This window comes from Sturnira hondurensis, unplaced genomic scaffold, assembly GCF_014824575.4.
Source record: "Sturnira hondurensis isolate 20B ecotype Veracruz unplaced genomic scaffold, ASM1482457v3 Scaffold0021143, whole genome shotgun sequence".
NCBI classification, from domain to species: Eukaryota; Metazoa; Chordata; class Mammalia; order Chiroptera; family Phyllostomidae; genus Sturnira; species Sturnira hondurensis.
In genome coordinates, this window is record NW_028093774.1 from 6,531,410 (window position 1) to 6,549,437 (window position 18,028).

The window sequence follows — 18,028 nt, forward strand, 5'->3', positions numbered from 1 at the left end:
GGAGGGCCCTGGGCACCATCCTCTCCACTCATCAAGCTCAGGCTCCGAACGCCCCTGGGTCGGGGGGGCGACACTGGGGGCCTGTGTCAGCCACAGGTTCCCTCTTCACTGGCTGGAGCCCCTGCCCAGATCTCCTTCATCCTTCCCTGCCTGGGAAACTGGCTGAGCCATAGCAAAGGGCCTGGGGCTGCCTCCTTGCCCCGTCCCCAGTGTCCCTCCAGCTAGGCTGGCCTACTGCCAGGCCCTCTGGGCCACCATTTTCCCCCAAGGCCCCCAGAATGCAACGGGGCATCCAGCCTTCAGCCTGGCTTTAGAATCTGCCCTCTCCTTTCGGCAGAAGTAACCCTGCTGATACCCCAGCCTCAACTAAGCAGGGACCCTGTGCCCAGGCGCTTCCTCTTTGCAAGGGAGTTCCAGACCCCCTGCTTCTTCTCCTCGGGATGCACCCTCCCAGGCCCGTGAGCCTATCTCCCCTGACTGGGACCTCCGGCAGATTTATCAGACCCAGAGCTGTTTGCCTGTTAGTAGTTCGTGAAATCCTGATTCTGATAACCAGTGCTCACCTCGTAGGTGGGTGATGTATTTAGGAGTCTCCCTTAAATGATCTCACGGTAAAGTGGCTGGGGCAACACAGGATCTCACTGTGAGAAAGTGCACCCCCGCCCCCGAATTTTCCAGGCCACACAGACCCACTGAGTCAGAAATCAAGCCTGAGCAACCTCGTTGGACTGAGCAAGGCCCCCAGACAGGCACGAATGAGATGGGGGAAGGGGAGAAGGAGACAGAGGGAGGAAGGTGCGGGGACAGAGGCTCAGGCTTTGTCACGTCCATGAACCTGTCACCTCAAGGCAACTCCTCCGAGCCCCGCGAACCTGGCGCTTCCAGAAGAAGTCTGTGAGCATCTGTCCGCATCAACCGGGGTCCTCAGACCCCAGGACATGGGGTATCCTTGGTTAAAGCACAATGAGACCGGCTTCTTGGAGGCCTCCGAGAACTTCGGGAATGTCCAGGAGGAGGGGAAAGAGGCCTCCCGGAGCCGAAGGGACCACAGAGCCCATTTCAGGGGATGCCTGCTGGGAATGCTGATTTAACAGAAAGGTGTCTGGACCAGGACTCGGTAGAAGTAGGTGGTGATCCCGGCCCCACCATAACCCAGCTGGGGGCCCGTGAGCAAGTCACAGTTCTCCCTAAGCCTCAGTTTCCCCATGAAATGAAATGAAACTCTCCAGGCCTTGGTTCTTCAGGGAACCGTTGTAAAAGGGGACAACAGGTCGGGGGGAAGTGCTGGTTTGCATCCCACGTTTCTAGGGGCCGCTGTGGCTGGGCCTGGCGCCCAGTCTGCGTGCACCTGGGTTTCCCCAGTGTGTTTCAGGGGCTGATTCTCCTGCCAGAGAAAAGGGAGAGCTGGCAGATTTGATCTCGGGGTGCTGTCCGAGCAGACCTGGTAACCCCACCCCCTGATAACCACCTCCCAGCCGCTCCCCCCAAACTGGTTCCTGAAGGGCTTTTACCCCATCAGCACCAAGCTGGCCAGCATCCTCCTCCTCATGCTAGGTTGGTGGGGGGGCGGTTCTGGGGATGCTTGAGAAGGCAGATGCCGTCATTCCCTGGGCTCTCAGCGATGACCATAAACATTCACTTTAGACAACTGACACCAAAGGCCAGCTCAGGCTCAGCTCCGGCATTCCTGGGGACACAGGCCTCTGAGCTGCAGCCCCCGGGGCCTCAGAGCTACCTGTAGCAGGGGACTGCCTCGCAGCTGTGTGGCCTCTGTCAGGAAGCTGCGGCCACTCAGCCTCAGGCTGGGGGCCAGAGCCCTTCTGAGCCACTCACGAGAGATGAGAATCGAACCACAAGGTGCTGCTGCGAATCCAGAACCTCAGTGAGGGAGCGAGAGCCTTCTCAAGCCCCCCACAGCCCCCACCGCCTGCCCCAGAGCCCAGCAGTCCAAGGATGCTAACCAGAACAGAGCCTGCTGGGCCAACTGGGAGGGCATGACATACCCCCTGGGCACTGATAATTAACGGATGTCCCTCCCCCTCCCTGGCCTCCCCTGCCCCTCCACCCGCTCCCAGGAAACCCCTGAGAAAGGAGGAGAACGGCACCAGCACTGCTGAGTATCCCATGACGTCCTCACAGAGCAGCAAAGGCGTGGCCGTGAACAGCGCCGTGGTGTGAGTCTGTGGCCCTGGACCACTGGTCAGAGGGGCACCTTGGTGGCACTCGTGGACGTGAGCTGACACTGGGCTTGTCCAGGACTTCATTGTCTTGCCAGCCTCGAGCCTGTTGAAGGAGACACCATGCTCTTCCCAGCCTCGCAGCTGGGCCGGGGCAGCGCAGGCCCCAGGCTGAGCCCGGCGCACCTGCATGCTGCCCTGGGGCGGCTCTCCACCAGCGCCCGACGCTCTCCGCATCTCTCGTCTTGTGTGTGACCTGCTGTCTCCCAGCTACTGTCTAAAGCACGCGCTCTGTCGAATGCAGAGGGCCGGTCTGTCTGCTAAGCAGGGAGGCGTTCCCCTTTAGCCCAAAGAAAGGCGATCCAGGGGCTGATCCCCTGCCAGAAAACCTCTCCCCCGCCCCCGGGATGCCCGCCTCCTGCCCTGTGGCCATGCCCTCCCCAACAGAAGCCATGGACGGGGCCGAGAGACGTCTCCTTTCTAAGGTGCTTCCCACACACGTCTGCCACCCCATCTGCTCTGTCTTCAGTCGGCAGGGACTGCCTTCTCCCTCCTGTCCCCACTGACCCCCGGGCCCCTGGATCCTGCCTGGCTCCTGACCCGCTGCCACAGAGCGCTGTGCGCCCACCCTGCCAAGTCCCCTCCTGCCTGAGCACACAAAGGGGCTTGTTTACACTCCCGGGTAGTGGCTGGCCTTCGGGGGGCAAAAGGACACACTGAGCACTAGGCCACGGGCTTAGAAGGACAGAGGCCATGAGGCCTGTTTGCAGAAGCATCCCTAAACCTGACCCTCATAGGAACTGACGTGTCCATGTGAGCCAGGTCCTGCCTTCCTCTGGCAGAGGCCACCGCTGTGCCAAACCCGCAGCGGGCGTGTGGGGCTGGGCTGGGTCTCCCTGATGCTCCCCTGCAGCCCTGAGGGGGACCGACCCTCTCCTGGGAGCCCCCAGGCCTCCACTCATCCACAGGAGGCTGCGTTTCTCCAGTGGCCCTTTGACTGTCTCTTTCCAAGGTCTTGTGTTCTAGAAGCGCAGAATCCTCCACAGTGCTTGGTGGATGAAGGGAAGCCACCCACCCACTTGTGGGCACATCACTAGGCGCATGGGGATGGCAGCCCTGAGGGTGTCCGTCCCCTGGTGGATTGGGAGAGGCTCCTGACCCCGCGGGTTCCTTACCACCACGCATTTCCTAGGGAGGAATGAGATACATCAAATGGTTCCACTCCCTGGCCAGGTAGGAACCTCGCCAGGTGGGCGTGGTCTGCCTCCCAAACCACCAGGGCGGGGGCACAGGTGTGACTTTCACATCCAGGTGAGACTGACAGACTGAAAACCAGTCCCCACCTGGGCTGAACCTGGACACACCCACTGTCCCGGAGCCCTGTGCCCCCTGAGTTTTCCGGATCCCGCTGCCTTTCACAGAGCAGAGGGGAGAAGGTGGGCTTGCTGTGGTCCTAACCCTGGTCCTGCCCCCAGGTCAGCGGGCACAGGCTGAGGCCCTGTCACAGGCCCCCGGAAGGGGCCCCCTGCCCTTCAGTGTTTCCTCTGTGTGAGGACAGTTTGGGGTTTGGATGTGGGTTTGCTGTCCCTGCACACCTTAGCACAGCACGGTGCCGCCTGGGCCTCCGTTCTTGCCCCAGCCTCATAAGCACCTCAGTACTCCCGGTGGACGCCATTACGACCCTGAGAGACGCACAGCTGGGTCACAGGCCAGAGGTCGTGGGTCCTCTGCAGGGCAGACCCTGCCCCCGGGTCCTCCCCCAGCCACCTGCACCTCTGTGTAGGTCCCCTGCCTGTTCCCTGAGCAGATGATAGGGGGCCCCTTCAGTCAGAGGAGGCACCTGGCTAAGGGGTCGAGGTGTGCTGGGCAGCCACCCTGAAGGGGCATCCAAGGGGGATGGGCAAACACAGCCCACCTTCATACAAACCCATGGGTCCCAACCTTGGCTTAAACCTAAGAGCCCTGGATTTCGCAATTAGCCTGACCCACCTGTGCCCGGTGAGCCTTCCTTCGGGCTCTGGGGGCCGCATCCTCTTCCCCAGAGATGCAGCCAGGGCTCTGTGAAAAGCTAGCCTTTGAGGGTACATTGAAGTCCCCCAAGTTGGGTTTGCAACATCTCTTCCCACACAGGCAGTGAAAACCAAGAGAAGAACTTTCATTTTTTGTTTGTTTAAAGGATTTGCTTGAGAACCCCCAAACCAAGAATCAGCCACTCATAAGACAGCTTTCACGGGGGCAGCGAGAGAGCCCCAGTGGGTTTTTAGCTTAGGGGACAGGAGTGTCCATAAAACCGGACCAGCCTGGCATTTGAGCTTAGAACTTGTGTGTAAAGGATGAAACTGCAGCCCTCGGCATGGTCTGCATGTGGAGGCCGAGAATGAAAGGCACGTCCCGTCTCTGCGTTTTCCCAAACACAGGTTTTCCCACCGTGTCTCCCAGTTGAGCCCAACTTCAGAATGGCCTGTAGCATCACCCAGAGTTTCAGGTGTTAATTAGAAGATTCCAAAGCAAGTTTTGGAAGAAAGACTAATAGCTGTAAAAATAGAAACATATATATTATATATAGCTATATATATTTAAAGAGATATCAATACATAGACAACATTATTGTACTGTGTAAACCTGTGCAAAGCGTATGATTTAAGCAGCCTGGGCAGCACGCAATACCTATTGCATGAGGGTAAATACTGGAGCTCTGCCTTCCTGACGAGGTGCCGCGAGTGCGCAGGAAGCCGGCGTCTGCCCCCGGGAGTTGCCTCAGTGGACCTGCCGGGGCGACCTGTCCACCGAGAGGCCAGTGGTGTGGATGTTGTGCTGAGACTTTGCACATGAAGCAGGGGCAGCAGCCTTGGAGGGTGGGCTGTATGCTGATTCTGAGAAGGAAAGCACCATGCCTTTTTTATTTTCAATAAAAATGTACTTATAAAGATGGCTATAGTTGTCGTGTGTGGCAGGGGAGCTTGTCCCTGGGGAGGGGGTGGGAAAGGGCCAGCAGGGGGAGCATGGTGGCGGCGAGTGTGGCCCTCCCGGAGGAACTGGTGGGAGCCCAGGGCTGGGCTGGGCGCTCGTTTTTGCCTCATTTCTCTCTGGTTTTATCTAATGCCCCAAAGCCGGCAAGTATGGGGATTCTAAGGTTCTGATCCCCGACCCAGCCACCTTGATCTTTGGACTCAGCTAAGAAGAAGGTGACCAGCCATCCCAGTTTGCCTGGGACTGAAAGGTTTTCCCCAAAGTGGGACTTTTGGGGTTAAAACTGGGAAAGTACTGGACAAAAGGGGTAAGCAAGTCCCTTTAATTTGACAAGTGCTGCTAAGAATCATGGGGGACAAGCAGCCCACGCTGGAGGGGAGACAGGTTAGGCCTCCTGCCATGCCCATGTCTTTGTCCAGACCTCGTCACACCCCCAAGTCAGTCTGTGGCACCCCTCCGACCAGCCGCTTGGAGCATCCCAGTGTGGGGCCCACCCTGCGCCCTTGGCAGAGCCTAGGCAAAGGCCGCCTGCTGCCCAGAAGGAGGGGAACGTGAGCCATCCTAGGGCCTCTGTCTCCTTCCAGCCTCACCAGAAGCAATGCCCCTTCCCAGCGCTCCTAGAGGGAAAAAGCATCCTGTCCAGTGGGCCCAGGGGAGGGAGAAAACTGACCCCTGCAGCATCATGGCTACCACTGAGGAGTGGAGAGACTGGTGGGGGATGGAGTGTGGTGGCCACAGTCACACGGTGTCAGGACACGGGTGACGCTGGGGGGTTTGAACCCACACTTGGTTATCTTCAGCACCCAGCCACTGGACACACCTGAGGGGCGCCCAAACCCAGACTATCTCCACACGGTGGGGGTGCTGCTGGACCCTGTTACCCCCACCCAGATTCCACGTGGCTTCAGAGTAGACCAGTGGAGGCTATTGGAAGGACCCTGTGTTCCTCAAGCTGGGGCCCAGGTGTCTTCCCACCCTGACCCCAGCCCAGGGGATGGTTGGCTCAGTACAGAGACTTTGGGGAGGGGCCATGTCCCAGGCATGTGGAAAGGAGCTGTGAAAGTCTGAGCCAGGAGTGTCCCCCACCACCTGGGGTTCCATGAGCTGCTGTGTGCCAAACTTGACACACGCCCTGGCATGCAATAGGCACGCAGTGGATGGCAGGCGTCATTGATGTCATCTCCACCGTTGTCATTAATAAAAGGCTGCCCGTCATCCTGGCCCTGAGGAGACTCCTCTCCTCTGCCCACTGGCCACCTGCATGGGTTCCCACTTAGAGGTCGGGGAAGATTTGGTGGACACCTCGGGCCTTGTCCACACTCCCGTGCACCCCAGCCTGGCTGAACATTTGTAGCAGCAAATGCCAAGGCCAGAGGCCCTGTGTGCAAGACTCTACAAGCTGAGCACCTGGCCCAGCCTGGGGCAGGGCAGGGAAGGGCCCGCTGATGCCAAGGAGCTGTTGGCGCAGAACAGAGTGGCGGGTCCTCCTAGGCAGCGTGTCCTATCCCCACCTCGAATCTCTGGGGCTTTTGGCCACCCGTTCCAGCTCTGGGGGACTGACACAGCCAACAACAGTAAGTGCCTGACCACCTGTCGGACTCCTGCCTGCTCCCGGGATGGCTCACCAGCTGGCACCACTGAGGCATAGGACACAGTGAGATCCACTGGTGTCCCCATATGGCCTCCAGACATGTGGCAGAATGACCACCTCTGACCAGAGGCCTGTAGCAGAAAGGCTGTCCTGTGTGCTTGGTTCCAGGTGGTGACCCCACTGTGACCTCACCTTTGGACACGGCTCCCCCACCCAGCCAGACTAGCGACCCAGGTGCTGCACCACCCACTTCCCCTCCTCTCAGCCACCCCTCCCCTCATGCAGGCAGTAAGAGCCTTTATGCTCTCTCCTCGCTCTCCCAAAATCAGCTCAGAAAAGCGCCTGAGAAAGTCCCTGTTGCGGTCTTGACACCCTGTCTCCGTGCCTGGAGCAAATGGAGCCCCCAAGTGGATACCCAGCCCCACGGTGTCCGCCCTGATTCGGCAGATGCAGGCTCTCCGGTGCCTCCCTGTCCTCCCTCACCCCAGCCCATCACCCCTCCCTGTTTGTGACCAGTGTGTGCATTTACTTTCTCCTCCCATGGCCGGCACAAGACCTATTTGTAGGATTCATTCACTCACTCATTCATTCATTCACTGTGGGTTACACATTCAACACTATGTGCAGCATAAGGAAAAGAATAAAGCACTTTATTTCACATAACTGTTCAGAATCCTCACCTCATTGGGTGTGTGGGGACTGGGGGAGTAGAAAAACTTGAATTTGCAAATTGATGGCATTTAGGTCTCTTCTGATTTAACAAGTCTCTTTTGGATAGGTTTTCAGTCTGTGAGCCATCTTCCTGGGTCCCCGCTATCGGGCACACGGATATGCTCCTGAGCGGGCGCCTGGTCACAGCAGAAGCAGGGCTCAGACCTCATGGTATCATCAGGGTCCTGGCAGGGTGAGGCTACTTCCCAGCCGGGTGGCTGCAGGCTGTGCCAGGGGCCCTTCTAGCCTCTGAGGGTGACCAGCCAGCACCCAGGTCCAGTTGCAAATGTTCTGGCTGCAGCAGTCTCTCACTGGTGACCGCAGGCTCTGTCCATCTTCTTGTTCTCTCAGCACCAGCCGTGGGGACTCTGGAGTCTGCACACTCACGCAGGCCAGGAAGGGCAGCCAGAGCTGGGGCCCAGCTCCCGGCTGCAGCCACCTCCCCTGCCCAGGCTGCCGAGGGCTGAAGGCACCTCTCCTGGAGGTCCCTGTGTCACCGTGCTCTGGGGCTCACCTGGGCACGTCTACAATGTCCTCACCAAGAGGAGAGGTGCGGGCCTCGCTGGCCTCTCAGCCCTGCCCTGCACGTGCCTCCCTTTTGCCTTTGCCGACAACCCTCCAGGCTCCAGCCGACATGGGCTCTGAGCTCCCCCGTCCTGTCTGGTCAGGGCTCTCCCTCCCTCTGAACCTCTTCCTGCCCCAGGACATCTGAGGAGCTAGGCGGGGGCACAAGGTTTCCTGAAGAATAAAGGACATATCCACTTACTATTCTCAAAATGTTATCCCCGTTACAAACACAAGAATGTGTTCACACCAGGTGAGGCCCCGGCAACCACAAGACGCAGGTAAGGAGGAGGGCCTCCCCCGACTCATTCAAAGAGGAAGTGGGGGAGCCTGGAGTCGGCACCCAAGCACAGCCGTGGGGGGAGGCCAGCCTGGAAAGAATGTGAGCCAGATTCCCGTCACAAGCTGTGACTTCCCTTCAGCACAACACCCGCTGCCCCACAGCCCTCCAGTGGGAGGAGGAGATGGCTGCGTGTCAGGTGCTCTGCACGGAGCCGGAGCCGGCACCTGGGAGCAGTGAGTGCTCCTGCAAGGTGGACCCTGGCTCGTGCTCCAGTGCCCTCTCTGGGCTGCGTCCCTGGCAGGCATCGTTTCTTTCACTCCTCCCAAAAACGCTGGGAGAGAGGAAGTACCACCTTCGTTTTGCAGTTGATGACACAGAGGCCTAGCAAGATTGAGGGAGTGACTTGGTGGTGGTCAGAGAGCAGATCAGTAGCAAGTCCAGAACCCACCTGGCTGCAGAACCTGTCTTAGGCCCCCATCTGCCCCCGCTCCACCCCGCCCTGCTCCAGCCTAGGGCGGCTCTGGGCACATACCCTGTGGTCTGGAGTGGTCCAATCCCTCTCTGCAGAGCCCCGCCTTCCCCCACAATCCCTCACCCCCAGCTGGGCCGCGTGATTGTCCTCACCTGGAGCGTTGCTGTCCTTCAGGCTTGATTACTTGCTGGTTCCTTTCTTTTCCAAGAGGCCACTTGAAGGAGCGGAAATCAGGGCGTCTGCCAGGCAGCCCCGGGAGGCTCACCTCTCCGCTGGCCTGCAGGCGGGGGCTTGTCGGACTGGGTAATTAAAAAGCCAACTCTTTGATCGACCACACCTGTGACTTTTGCCAATGTCCTGTGCACCTGCAGGAAAGCACTGGTGCCAGGAGCTCCCTCGGAGTTCCCCACACCCAGCCTCAGCTTCCCTGAGCTGTAGAAACCAGGATGGTGGTGGGCTGGAGAGACCAGCCCGACTTGAAGACCAGTCAAGCTGGTGGGTGTGGGCACGCAGGGGCAGGCCCTCAGCCTGGAGCCCTGCAGGTGGGGGCAGGGGGTGTGCCAGGGAGACAAGGGCCACTGGGGGCAAAGAGCATATCCCCAAGTCCCCTGTGCCACTGTCTTGCTGAGTGACACTGGGTAAATCCCATCTCCTCTTGAGCCCATAAAACAAGAGGGTCAGTCCGAACGGGTGGCACACCAGGCCTTGCAAACTGACCCAAAGGCAACAGGATTTCTGCCAAGAGGCTGTTGGGCACTGCGGAAGGCAGAGGTTAGCCGTGGGAACTGTACAAAACTGGAGCCTGCCCGCCCCATCAAACGTGTTCAAAACAAAAGCTGAAATTCAAAGTCCAAGCTCACCAAGTAGAAGATGCTGTGGGCCAAGTTCGGCCAGCAGGCTGCTGGTTGCCGACTTCGGGTCTACATGATTCTAGGTGACCATTCTGCTCAGGTGAGTAGTGGAGAACTACATACTAGAAAGGACCAGGGCTTTGAAGGCAGACATAACTGGATTCAGATTTGGCTCTGCCTCTTACTGAGTGACTCCTGGGCATACTCAGTGTCTCAGTGCCTCAGTTTCCTCATCTGTAGTATGGGGTTAATGACGGAAGTGCCCACCTTGCATCACTGTTGTGCAGACTGGGTGAGATCCGTGTATCTAACATGCCTGACACACAGCCCACCCTCAGATATGGTAGCCATGGTTAAAAGTAATTAGGGCAAGTCTCCATATGGCTGAGGGAATTCCCAATAGGCTCTCGATCTAGTAGAGTTCATCACCACAATCTTTAATTCATAAAATTTTATTCTTTCTCATAAAACTATTATATTAAGTGGGAAACCAAATGAGATTTAATTGGTGAGCTCTGATATTTTTCAAATAAATGAATTCCCAAAGCCAAGCGGAAAATGCCTGTGTCAGACACAATGACTCTGGCTCGATGGGAATTTACGAGAGGGCATCAATAAACAGAGATGCCAACAGACCGGGGCTGCCTCGAAAAAACCCCTCAGACTTCTTCCCCATGTTTCTGGAACATTTCAGCCAAAGAGGCTTCTGGTCCTAATGCTCACACTTACAGCTCCATGACCTTAGACAAGTCACTTAACCTCTGGGTCTCCGTTTTCTCGCCTGCACAATGGGAATAATAATACCAATCTCGTGCAGAGCAGAGCTAAGAGGAGTCACCATAATGTATGCAAAGTGCTTAGTACCCCATAGATGCTTGATTAATGATGGCTCCTGTGGTTTCTCTTGAATACCACTCACAAGGGCTCCCTGTCGCTGTCGGTAGAAGGATCTAGCCAGCCTCTTACCAACAACACCTCCACCGTCTCCCAAAGGGTTCAACATTCAAAAACACAGTTTGGTGTCATTCCACTGAGTGCCAGCCTCTCCTTTCATTCTTCTGGAGACCATTACTCTCAAAATACTGAGCCTGCCCCAGGTACATGTTTGCAAATTAATTCTACTGAAGAGTTACAGCAAATGATTTGCATTGTCCAATTAATGTCAGAAACCCTTCGGTCCCGGCTCTCCAAAGAGTCTCGGTGGATAACCTTCTTCTCGGATCCAATCCAGGCTCAGCTTGGAGATGGAGACGAAGTTCTGCAACCACTCAGCCCCAAATGAGACTGTCTGGAAAGAGATTTGCTGAAAACACCGTGATGTCAGGCAGACGACAGGCTTGTAAAGAGATGGTGCAGCCGTGGAGACCGGACACCCTTGGCTCAGGCCCAAGTCTGGCTCCCACGTGTCTTGCAGGACGTGCTTCTGAGAGACTGGCTGAAGGGGGAAGCCAGGCGAGCCTGCAGCTGCGAGCTGTCCCCTCGCGCGGGGTCCCTCAGGCGGCGGCAGCCTTCTCCCCAGAGGTCCGTGGGTTCCTGCACAGTCTCCCAAGCACCATCACAGCCCTCTCCTGTTGGAGGTCTCCGCCCGCCCCAGGATGGGCAGACAGCTCCGTTTACAGGTAAGGGAAAAAGAGGTCCAGAGAGTTTAATAGCTTGTCCAAGTGACGTCACCCCACTAGTAAGAGGCATGCCCACTGTGAATTATGGCGGAATCTATGCATTCGCAGACTGTGGCCCATTGTGCCCTTGGACATCTCAGAACGTTCTGTTCACACACTGAAACCAACAGAATTCCATGAGGGAAGGGAAACTGAGTCTATTCCTTGGCCCTCCTCCAAGCCGGTGACTGGTACCCGCCAATCTGGATCAGGTGCAGTTTGCCGAATCTCTCTGCCCTCACTGTGGTCGGGCCGTCCCTCGGATGGGTGTGGTGTGGCAGGGGTCAGATGGGCAGTGGCTAAGGGCACCACCCTGGGGTCAGCCAGCCTGCCGTCACCTGCCAGCTCTGCCTCTGACTAGCTGCGTGACCTTGGGCAGGTGGCATTATTTCTCCACACTTTGACAGCGATAACTTTTACCAAGTGCCTGCGTGTGGCAGGCAGTGCTCAAAGCTCTTTCCTTGTATTCTTTCATTTCATCACCTCAACAACCATGAGAGGTAGACTGTGTCATTGTCCTCATTTTACAGATGAGGAAACACTAATAATGAAATTTCATAACACCCTGAGGCGGTAGGAAAAATATATCCACGCAAAGGTTTGACTCAGGGCTCCTCGGGGGCCGTTAGCCAGGTCAGGGGTCAGTAGACGTTCCCTGGAAAGGGCCAGATGGTAAATGTTTTAGGCTTTCGGGGCCACAGAGCCTCCGTCACAGGTCTTCAACCCCGCCGCGGCAGCACGGGTGCAGCCACACGCGACATGGAGGTGTCGGGTTGGGCTGTGCTCCGGTTTCGCTTTACAGAACCAGGTGGTGGGCTTGGCTGCCTGCGGGCTGTAGAATGCTGACCCCTGGCCTAGGTGAATGGTCTCTCCTACTTCTCGGGGCCAATCCTACTCCATGTCTATCTGTCTCCTTTTCCTGACTTTTTTCTGCTAAGTGCCTGAGCCCCACTTGCTGGATAGACTGACCTAATGAGGTAACAAAGAAGATGAGGACACAGAGAATTGGGGGTGAGGTGGCGGGCAGCACAGGGTGGGCCAGCAGGAAGCATTAGACAGGGGCCTGGGCACGGGGGCTAAGTAAAGGGCTCACCTCCAGCCCTCGGGAGTGCGAGTGCAAATACAGAGGGAAACTGAGGCAGGAGCCCATCCAAAGAATTAGGGGAAGAAAGTGGGGTGGGGGAATAAGCTGTGGATGACTTTGGACCTGGTCTACTGGTGAGATGGGGCCACGATGGGGCTGCTGGCTCCTTCCGGGGGGGCCGGTGAGGACCAACAAAGAACCAGGCCTACTGTCAAGCCCGGTGGGGGGGAGTCCATTAGACCCCTCACCGGGAAAGCAGCCAGGGCCTCCTCCACTGCCTGTTTCCAGAACACCCTCTAAGGTCCCCGCACAAAAAGAGAATGTCACAAGGCAGCCCTGGGGAGCCCACTGGGTAGCTCGAGAGACCTGTTGCTTAATCAAATCCATTCAACGAAACAGACATTGACTAAACACACACTACATGCCAAACCCCAAGTCACAGAGACAGGGCATGCCCTGGAAGCTGTCACAGTTTACATGTGAGATAAATATCTGTGTAAGTTTCTATAATACAAGAGAAAATGTTCACAGAAGCATAACCAAGTACAACTGGACAGAGAATTATGACTGTGGGAAGGCCTTTCAGAAGATTTGTTAGTAAATAAGAACAAGCATTTCTATACTCTTATTACAGAGACCTCCTGGTTCCCTGCAAGTTTTCGTAAGAATGGAGATCTGCCTTGTCTTTCTAGAACTTGTGAAATACCCAAACCTTCAAGGACTTGTTCTCCCCCAAGAAACACGAAGGTATCAGACTTCCCCAAAGACAAGAGAAGCTTCTGATTAACCAACATGAAAAAAAAAGAAAAGGAATTGTCTGATGCCCTAAACGTCCTTCCAGGAGAACAGACTTCAAACAAAGGTGTATTTCTCTCACCAAACAGCCTGCAACGAAGCCCTGTCCTCTGAATAACGACACTTATGTTTTAAGGGAAATCAGAAGTTTTAAAAATTTAGAAGAAATGCTTATCAGGAACTAAACTCTAGCTCTACAAACTGATTTCAAAAAACCCCAGGCTCACAAAGATCATAAAAAATGCATTTAATAGCAGGTCAGCATACAGCTCAAATGTATAGTAAGTCTCGTCTGAGTCAGGGCGGTACAGGGACAGAGAAGTGTCATGTGGGGTGCACAGTCAAGCGCCAAGTGCAAGTGCAGATGAGTCCTGGTGTCCTCGCACTATTAAAATTCCGTTTTAGGAAACGTGGCCCCAGGTGCTCTGCACCTGTGCAGGGAGTCGTCCGGTCCAGTATGCGGTCTACAGTTTTAAATTGAATTGTATACAAGTGTTAACAAAAGAATAAAATTTATTATTCACAAAACTAAAGTGGTTATCAGAAAGCTTACAAGAAAGTACAGCCCGGAACTAATGAGTTGAAAAACTAGTTTTAAAAATGGTAACACATACTGGACGGTTTTGGAAAATGAGATTATAAAACAAAGAAAACCATTGGCACAGATTAACCACCTAATTTCTAAGTGCACTTTGTAACGGTCCTTGCAAGCTGCCACTTTTCCCAGGGTAATGACAAAAAGCTTCAGTCAAGTGTCACTGGCTGATGGTGACGGTTTTTGTTTTGTTGTTTTATTGCATTGCCAAGAGTGGATTTTAAGAAAAAACACTACAAAGGTTTCAAAAACCCTATTTATTCTCTATCATCAAAAATAGCAACAGGGGGACTTATACAACTTTTCTGTGAGTACCCACCAGTCTATTTTTTTTTCTTAAAAAAAATAGAAGTTAGTTAAAGAAAAATGATTTGGTTTTTAAAAAATAATGTAAGGAAACACTTAATCAGATAGCCCAAGGAGTCATCAGAAATATGTGTAGCAAGAAAGCTTCGTCGCTGGCCCTCTCCGGCCTTTGCACGTCTCGTACTAAACTAGAAAGAGAATGTACAGTACCAATATGTTCCCCAACCTGCTTGGATCAAAGTGTTTTGTTTTTTAAACCCATTATTGCTAAACCAGAGTGTTGACACTGAGAGCCGAGGAGTCCGCTCAGAGAGGATAAAATTGAGAGGCTGCGTCTGAGGACTGGATCTCCACCTGGGCCATTTTGAACTGGGTGCACTGCAGCCACTTGCGGAGGGCGGCCAGGCCCGCGCTGCTCTGGGCCGAGCCCGGCAGCGTCCTTAGGCTGTGGTGGTTGACGTTGTTCTGAATGGCCTGGAGGCGAAGCTGCAGTCCGGCTGATAAGTGCTGTTAAGAAAGGGCAAGACATTTCTTTTTTAGTTTCCTTCTTCCCAAAGTTCACGGTCAACTCAGGGAGTGCCAGCCTGGACTTCTGAAGGCAGTAATTCCACGTGGCTCAAGGGCTGTCTGGCTTGAAGAAGGCCAGCTCTCGAACTTGGCAGTGCTCAGCACATGGGGCATGGGCAGGTACCATGTTCTAGAGTCGGCCTGGCCCAGATCCATCCAAATCACACCATTCCTATCCTGACCCATTCACTGCAACAGGAACTTAATGCTGATACCAGATGTGCCCCCGGGAGCTGTTCACCCCACGAGCGCAGCTGCCAGGCTCCCCGGGTTCAAATCCTGGCTCCTCCAAGCACTACTTTGGGAACAAGCTTTTTCAGCCTGTGTTTGGATTTTCTCATGGGCAAAGTGGGGGTGGTACCTCACTCATTTCATGGGGTTTTTGTCAGGGTAACTGAGCTAATAGAGAGTTTAGAGCAGAACGTGGCACATACTAAGTGCTCACTTCATTTTTGTCGTGATTAGCATCTCTCCATTCTCATGTTAATGCACATGAAGAAACTAGGTTGAAAGTTTCCCTCATTTTTCCTAGCTTTTCATCATGGCCTGTTGGCCTCCTCTCAGCAGCCCACCCAACATCCAATGGCCAGGGATCATCCTCAGGTGGGGGGGAGGGGCGGCGTGGACAACCTGGAAGGCCTCGAGGTGGAAATACAAGCACGTTCAAAAAGTAAAAACCAGCCCTGGGATGAGCTTCATCCACCAGTGGCCAAAAACAGGACCGACACTGTGACTAGGACTCTGAGCCTGCAGTCCCTGTCGACGGCTTGCTGTCTGGGTACCTTGGTGTCACCCCTCTCCCTCCCACTAGTGTCCCTCCCCAGCTCTGGGAAGAAAACCAGCAAGAAGGCTCCCGCCTTCCCCTCTGCCTGCCCCCTGCTGCCAGGGCCATGACAGGGCTCAGTGCTGGGCGGCGCGCGTGGCTAGCTTTGTCGTCTTTGTGTCCAGCCCCGGTAACTACATGTCCTGGTCAGGGGGCACATTTGTCCCTGCAGTGACAGCGCATCACTCCAGGCGGCGCCTGGCCGTGGGAAACACGTGCAGTCAGGGTCTTCCCCTCCCACTGTGGGCGCTGTTCCTCTTCCTTCCGGCCCCTGCTTTCCTCCCACAAAAATGTCCTTCCTTCAAGGCTATCCTTTCTAAATAGCATTCTTCCCATCACAAAATGTCAATTTCAGCAACTAGGACACGACACTAGACGTGCCCTCTGAAGGCACAGCGGCTTTTCGCCTGCCTTCTGGTTCGTACCGGAGCCTCCTCGGACTCTGGGATTCTACTGCCCCCTCCACACACACACCCCCTTCATCCTCGGCCACCTCGGCCGCGGGCCTCTCACCTGGCCCACAGGGTCTGCCGCGCTGTCAGCCCCGAGACCAGGAGCAGGCCGAACCCACCTCTCCCCACCTTCCTCGAGCATGCAGGAGCCCTGTGAATGAATGTTGTGACATTCTCTGGAGGGAACTGAGCCTTGTCCTCGGGGGCGACTCACCTTGATATTCGACTGAATCATTGGCAGCCACATAGGTATCAGCTGTGTGGAGAAACACAGAAGCCTCGTTACCACAGCTCGCCCTTCCCCCAGGTAAGCTTCGATGACTCAGGGGACACTCTGAATCCCTTTGAGGTCACAGAAGGACGCAGGCCCCTGCTGCAGAGTTACCCGTGATCAGAGAAGCGTCTTTCTGTGGCCAGACCCTGCTGAGCTGGTGGCATTTGGAGGTTAGTAAGTGCCCCCCTGAGTGCCTGAAACACACACTTTAGAGTACATGACTGATTGTCTCTTGAAAGCTACCTAGCACAGGAAATTAAATGTGTATTTATTTAATTAAATCCTCGCTTTCTTGAAATAGAATTTCCTCCGCGGATCTTTAGACCTGAGCCTCTGAGCAGAGTGGCAACTCTGTCTGGAGTCATTAGGAAAATGTCACTGGGAAGTGGTCGAAATGGTTCAGTGACAGAAGAAGACAAGCCTGGCTGTGATGTGGAAGGTGAGACCCGGCAAGAGTGAGTCGGCCCGGGGTTTGAGCAGGGCAGGGTGGTGGGAGGTTTGGGGGGTCGGGGGGAGAGGAGGACTTTCACAGCGCAGAAGGCAGGGGGGCCTGGGGCCTCTGCGGCCCCTGATTCAGCCTTGCCTCCCCACTCCGTGTGGACCCCCTGCCTGGGAGGGTGCAGGGGGCCCCCCATGATGCCTTCGGCCCAGGCTCTCCTGTCTGCTTTGCTCTCTTGGGGACAGAACTATAGCATTTCTGCAAGTGTGTTCTTACAGAAGTCTGTTGGGATTTAAAGAGGGGGGCGGTGGGATTAGGGTCCATTGAGTCTGGGAATGCTAGTTTCTTTATTTTAGTACTGCTCAGATCTTTAATATGTTGATATGGGTCTTATCATTCCCCCAATGCTACTTCCCATGGCTCGAACTGTGCTCCCTCAAATAGATGCTGTAACCCTTGCCCACACAACCTGCGGCTCGGCCTCATTTGGAAATGGGTGGCTGCAGATGGAATTAGTTAAGATGAGGTCATTTGGAGTAGGGTGGGCCCTGACCCAAAAGGACCTGTGTCCTTATAAAAGGGGGACATGAGGACAGACACACACTCAGGAGAACACCATGTCAGATGAAGGCAGACATCTACAAGCCAAAGATCCCAGTGAGCCGCCAAGAGCTCTGGGTGGGTCCTGGAGGGGGTCCTCCCTCCACCTCAGAAGGGACAGCCCTGCTGATGCTGTGACCTCATACTTGTGGCCTTCGGGACTGCGAGACAAGCTTCTGTCACTGAAGCCAGGCAACTTGTCATACTCGGTTACAGCAGCACTAGCCAAGTCAGACAAGAGCTCCCTGGGAAATAACGCCGGAGGCAGGAGCTCCTGAGAGGGGTGGGTGGTGGGGCTGCGGGGACAAAGGAGGGGTGGTTCTCGGGAGGGGCCCCAAGAAACAGTTTGGAAGAGCAGAGGCGGGGACTCTCGTCATCCACACAGATGCTCTGGGTGCCACATGAGAGGCTGGATTTCATCTCAAATTCAACACAGCTTCTGAAGAAGGGGGCCACTCACCCCAAGCAGACAGTGCTACAGGAAGATGACTGTGGCGTCAGCCTGCAGACGGGGGGCGGGAGGGCAGGAGATGGGGGGCAGTTCCAAGCAAGATAGAGAGCCAGGAAGAGAGATTTGGGGATGTGGAATACTGTATAAATGACCCTTCTCTTCACTAGTTAGAGCCACAGACTGCCAGTCTCATTTAAGTCATCAAAACATCAAAAAAATCATAATAAACCTAGCGAAGTGATAAATTACACTTCTCTCTGCTTTTGTTCCCAAAGCCAAAGTCAACTGTCGTTCTGCTTTCAACATTTTGTGATGTGTATGATTTGCTAACTTGACTTCCAGCAATGTTTACTCCCAAACACAGT

General features: G+C 55.2%; 2 protein-coding genes across 3 annotated transcripts in view; one reads left to right on the top strand and one right to left on the bottom strand.

Moving 5' to 3' along the window:
* Window positions 1–5,056, top strand: part of PRIMA1 (proline rich membrane anchor 1) — a 48,111-nt gene extending 43,055 nt beyond the window's left edge. For both annotated transcript variants that reach the window (XM_037031527.1, XM_037031528.1), the window contains exon 5: window positions 2,076–5,056. In XM_037031527.1, the coding sequence (XP_036887422.1) occupies window positions 2,076–2,178 (103 nt within the window). In that variant the 3' untranslated portion in view covers window positions 2,179–5,056. The remainder of the gene's footprint in view (window positions 1–2,075) is intronic.
* An 8,353-nt stretch (window positions 5,057–13,409) lies between these two features.
* UNC79 (unc-79 subunit of NALCN channel complex) overlaps window positions 13,410–18,028 on the bottom strand; it is a 210,418-nt gene continuing 205,799 nt past the window's right edge. The window contains exons 51-52 of the mRNA XM_037031536.1: window positions 16,114–16,155; window positions 13,410–14,564 (exon numbers count right to left, since the gene is read on the bottom strand). Of these exons, the coding sequence (XP_036887431.1) occupies window positions 14,364–14,564; window positions 16,114–16,155 (243 nt within the window). The 3' untranslated portion in view covers window positions 13,410–14,363. The remainder of the gene's footprint in view (window positions 14,565–16,113; window positions 16,156–18,028) is intronic.